This window comes from Geospiza fortis, unplaced genomic scaffold (assembly GCF_000277835.1).
Source record: "Geospiza fortis unplaced genomic scaffold, GeoFor_1.0 scaffold249, whole genome shotgun sequence".
NCBI lineage: Eukaryota > Metazoa > Chordata > Aves > Passeriformes > Thraupidae > Geospiza > Geospiza fortis.
In genome coordinates this window covers 17,876-22,630 of record NW_005054607.1, presented here as the reverse complement: position 1 = coordinate 22,630, position 4,755 = coordinate 17,876, and the positions used below count along the sequence as shown (strand labels likewise).

General features: G+C 42.9%; 1 protein-coding gene across 1 annotated transcript in view; it reads left to right on the top strand.

The window, feature by feature from the left end:
- LOC115948905 overlaps positions 1 to 4,755 on the top strand; it is a 35,265-nt gene that overhangs the window by 25,593 nt on the left and 4,917 nt on the right. Inside the window, exon 4 of the mRNA XM_031064601.1 lies at positions 4 to 623. Coding sequence (XP_030920461.1) covers positions 4 to 623 — 620 coding nt within the window. The remainder of the gene's footprint in view (positions 1 to 3; positions 624 to 4,755) is intronic.

The following is a 4,755-nucleotide window of genomic DNA, read 5'->3' as shown; positions in this document are numbered from 1 at the left end:
TAGCAGAGACTCCGGAGCCTTGGTTGGAACCGTGGGATGTCTCGGCAGGCCGGGGTGCGGGGCTAACGCGCAGCGAAACCTCGGAGCGGTGCCAAACAAGCAGCGGGGCCGGGGCGGCGGCAGCCCGGCTCCCAGCAGGGCAGAGAGGGGTGAGCCCAAGATCCCGGGCACCCGAGCAGACGGGGATAGATCCCTCTTTTAGTGAGGCGGGTGTTCAAAAGGTCCCAGTTCAGTGGCTGCTCCTACAAGCAAAGGCTCACCTCGCGGCAGAAGAAACAGCTCTGGGCTGGGCTCTGGCGGCAGCAAGGAATTCGCTTCCCAAGCAGCGGATCCAGCCATCCTGCCCTGAAAGCCAGGGGCGTGGGAGAGCTAGCAGCTGCCCCAGCCCTGCCCCGTCTCGCAGCACCTCTGCCCCTCTGAGAGAAACTCCCAAAAACCAGAGGAGTGCCGCCAGACCCCTCCTCCCGCCAGGGCCCGGTCACCTCCCCGCCGCCTCAAGCGCTCAGCCATCAGTGCTTCCCGGCAACTCAATGGGAAAAATTCCACAAGTAAAAAGGAACAAAAGTAAAGAAACCCAACCCCCAATGGATGCTTTCTCCTCCAGAGGACTACGCCAGGCCAAGATTTAGAAACTGAGAGAGGTCTTATCCTTTTTTCTGCTTTTATCACTAATGCCATGTATTCTTGTGGCACAGTCTGTCTCTCTCATTCAGAGTAAAAATTGTGTTCTTTACTCTTAGCCCTATTTTGGAATCTGATCAATGGAGACACTGAATTTCTGGAACAGCCAACATTATGGATTGTGATTTATGGGAGGGAGAGGCTGTTAACAGAGCCTTAAAAAGTCTCCCTTGGGGACTTTTGCATTGCTGACAGCATCAGATAAGATAATTTCTTTTAGAAAACATCCACAGGAGGGCCCCATCTCCTGCCTGGGTCTCAAGGGGTTTTTGCTATTAAAGGGGATAGCAAAGGAGGCTTGAGTATGCAATTGAAAATCAAGAGCAACAAGGACTTGGCAAAGTTACATTTGGATGTATAGCAGCAATATTTGATATGGTGCACCAAACAGAGGTGACAAACCTTGAATAAGGCGTGGCATAGGGCGTGTTATTATTTGCACATAGGGTATACTGATATGTGGCTTTTATGAACAGCTGAGGGGAGTTTGACACATATGATGCTGAAGAGATGTGTGTCTGAGTGTCCTGGTTTAAGCCAAGGACAAGGATTTATTTTTCACTGCAGATGAGAGGGGCTGGAGCCTGGAGCTGTATGGTGTGTCTAGGTTGTTTTTCTATGCCATTGAGAGGAATAGCGAATTTGTCTTTACAAACAAGTTGTGGGTTTGCTGGTAGATAAAACTAGCACTGGGAGATAAAAGAAACAATGGGAAGGATTCCACTGATTGATGAATGGAAAGAGATATTTGCTTTTACAAATAAACTTTAGGTTTGCTGATAAATGAAATTAGACATTAAAAGATGAAAGAAACAATGGGGAAGAAAAACCCCTAAATTCCATAAGAATTAAAAATTAAAAGGGAGGCTTATACATTAGAGATGAAATCTTTGGTATCAGGCATATTGGGAAGTCTGTACCTCTCAAGTACCTCAGCCAATGGGGAAAGAGGGAAGGGAAATGTGGCTGGGGAATTAGGATGAAAAGAGAGGCTGTGTCCTCTAAAACTTTGAGAGACTCCAGGGGAATGCCCCATGGCCTCTCCCTTTATTCGAATGAAGTAAACGGATTCCTCTGTCTCCTTTTTGGACATAAACCTCTGATGTTTGTGGATTAATTTTCCTAACACCATGTACATAATTTATTGGGTGTGGAAGTGAAAGAGGAGTCTCCCTTCTGAGAAGAAGGGGACATGACTTCGGGAAGAGGAAGGGGCTGCACAGTGGGCATTTCTGGCATTCTGGAGGAGCAAGTGATGAATAAAGTGGTGAGAAGGTGCCAGCTGTGGTCCTGTCACATCACTTCAGACTCAGTGGGCATTTTGCATGTGATCACTCTCTTTTATATATTGTTGTTAGTAGTATCGATGCTACTGTTTGTTTTCTGTAAATGGTTAACCCGTAAATTCTGCCCCTTGTCTGTGTCACTGAGGGAGTGGGGGAAGGGGAGTGGCTGCACGGGGCTTAATTTCCAGCTTGATTTAAACCACAAAACTGAGTAAAAACACTGAGGTGTATTTAGCATAGGTCTTCTTTCAACTGGATTTGTTATTTTGAGAGGAAGTGCAGTAGCATAGATATGGGCTGTTCCACATTAGTAGGTTCTTGTGACCAGCAGCCATTCTTTCTGTGTATAATTAACAGTTTTAAGGCCTGGGCTCTTTGTTCTTTTTCTGTCTTAGAAGTCAAGCTCGCTGCTGGGCTGCGTTGTAAATGTCTCTGTGCTGTTGTTTATGTTTCTGGTAGAAGAATTCACCCTTTGTAACTTTGTAACTTTGCAGACTGCAGTAGGCTGTGGTGACCACTGTGGCATTGGGATGGTGGTGTCTGTCCCTTGTACCTACCACTTGAAGTTCTTTTGTGGTTCTTTGCTGGTTATGTTGGTTGTATTTCCTCTATCATGTAGGGGGTTATAGATGCTAGAGCAGTAGGAACTGAGGCCCAGGGTTTGCCACTAATGCAACATAGATAAGTGCGCTGCTGAGATGTCAGAGACAGACTAGGGACTTCATTTGACATAGTTTCTTTCAACAGTTTATTGGGAGGGGTTACAGTAGTCTGTTTGAGACAGGCAAGTCAGAAGCAGATTGCAGGCTGAAGGGGGAGTGATGGTGAAATGCAGAGTCATAGCTTATTGCTGGACTTTAGAAAGCTGATGAAATGAAGTATGAATCCAGCCCAAGAGAGCTCTGAGGCAGAGATAAACAAGGACTTCCATCTTGTTTGTTGTCTACAGAGTAGATTTGGATCAGATGACAATCAAACAGCCTACAGGATTTTCTGATCACAGTACTTTTATCTTGCTTGGTTCTAATGGTAATACAGAGAATTTAACAGCATTGTTGATCAGAGATTTAAAGTAGTAGGTCTTTACAAAAATGTCAGTGAATTTTATAAATGGAAATGAAATGGCATTCATTCCATAATACTAATGGCATTAAAGATAATTAGTAAGTTTGCTGATGATACTGTATTGAGAGGAGCTATTGACACTCTGAAAGGCAGAGAGGCCCTGCAGAGACACCTTAACAAACCAGGGGGCTAGGCAATCACTAAGTGTATGACATGGGAAAGTTCTTCATTCCATGCCTGGAATAAGGCAACCTGGGATGTATGGACTGACTGGGGAATGAGATGCTGGAAGGCAGTGCCACAGCAAGGGACCTGGGAGTCCTGGTCCCTGGAAAGTTGGATTTGAGTCAGCAGTGCCCCAGCAGCCAGGAGGGTCAACCCTGTCCTGGGGGGCATCAAGTGTAGCATTGCCAGCCAAGCAAGGGAGGAGATTGTCCCACTATTATTAAATATGAAGTGTAAAATTAATTGTTAACATTTAAATTATATTCTAGCTGACAGCAGACAGGGCTTTACATTTCTCTGTGAATTTAATTTTGTTTGTGGTAGGGTAATACTTACTGAGCAAATAATGTGCAGTGAAACTTTCCACATGCATATTTGTAGTAAACTGCTTAATTTGGATGCCCAGTGATTTAGAAAACAGTAATTTTTCCATCAACAACCCAAACTGTATAAATCTGTAAATCAGTGATTTTTAAAATTGTAACCATATTTAGATAAAGCAATAGATGAATTAAGACAGGTGTATTACTTGACTTCATTGATGATAAAGACGTAAGTTTCATAGGCAATACAACTGAAAATTAGGATCAGTGCTTAAGCAAACAAATAGTTGAATAATTACTTTAAAGAATAGAGACATGATAGTATTTATCATAGAATAGAAGTAATGAGGTTAATGTGACTAAGGATTGTGAGGCCCTGTAATAGGTTGGCTGAAGAAGCTGAGGATGCCCCATCCCTGGAAGTGTTCCAGGCCAGGTTGGATGGGCTTTTGAGCATCCTGCTATAAGGGCTGGGAGACTGGGATTAGATGATCTTTAAGGTTCCTTTTAACCCAAACCAATATTACAGATATATATATGTAAGAGATGGTTTTATATATATATATATATATATACACACAATCAATATAAATGGATTTGTATTTTACCTAACCAAATAATTCAGGAAGTTTAATATGTGAATATACACTTATAAATCTAGCAAATTTATGGGGGCACCTATACATTGTTTAGCTAACACCTGTGTACATTCCAAGTAAATTTACAGCTTCTGTTGGTCTATCCATTGCTACTTAGTTGTTTCCCCCAAATATCTGTCCTTTTTTAGTCTTTGAAGCCCAAATTGTATTCCCAAAGACAAGAAGTCTTATTTATTTCAGGATTATACAAACAGAAATTAATCCCAGTACAGAGTTAGGAGATAAATCTGCAAACTATTGTAAGAAATGGTGAAGAGTGTATCTACTGAATTTGCCAATGTCATTAGTTCAGGAGTGGCTACAAGCACACTGGAATATAAAGTGAAATTCAAAGTAATTCTGAAAAACTGAGCTCTTCCCTCAAGGAGTCAAGAAGAAACCTTAACTATCAGGAAAAGATGGAACCACTTGAAGAAGTTTAGCTTAGGGATAAGCAGAATGGTGAATTTGAGCTGAAAGTCTTCAAATACTGCAAAGGCTCCTGCCAAAGAGTAGATGGCTCCTGCCATCTCTTCT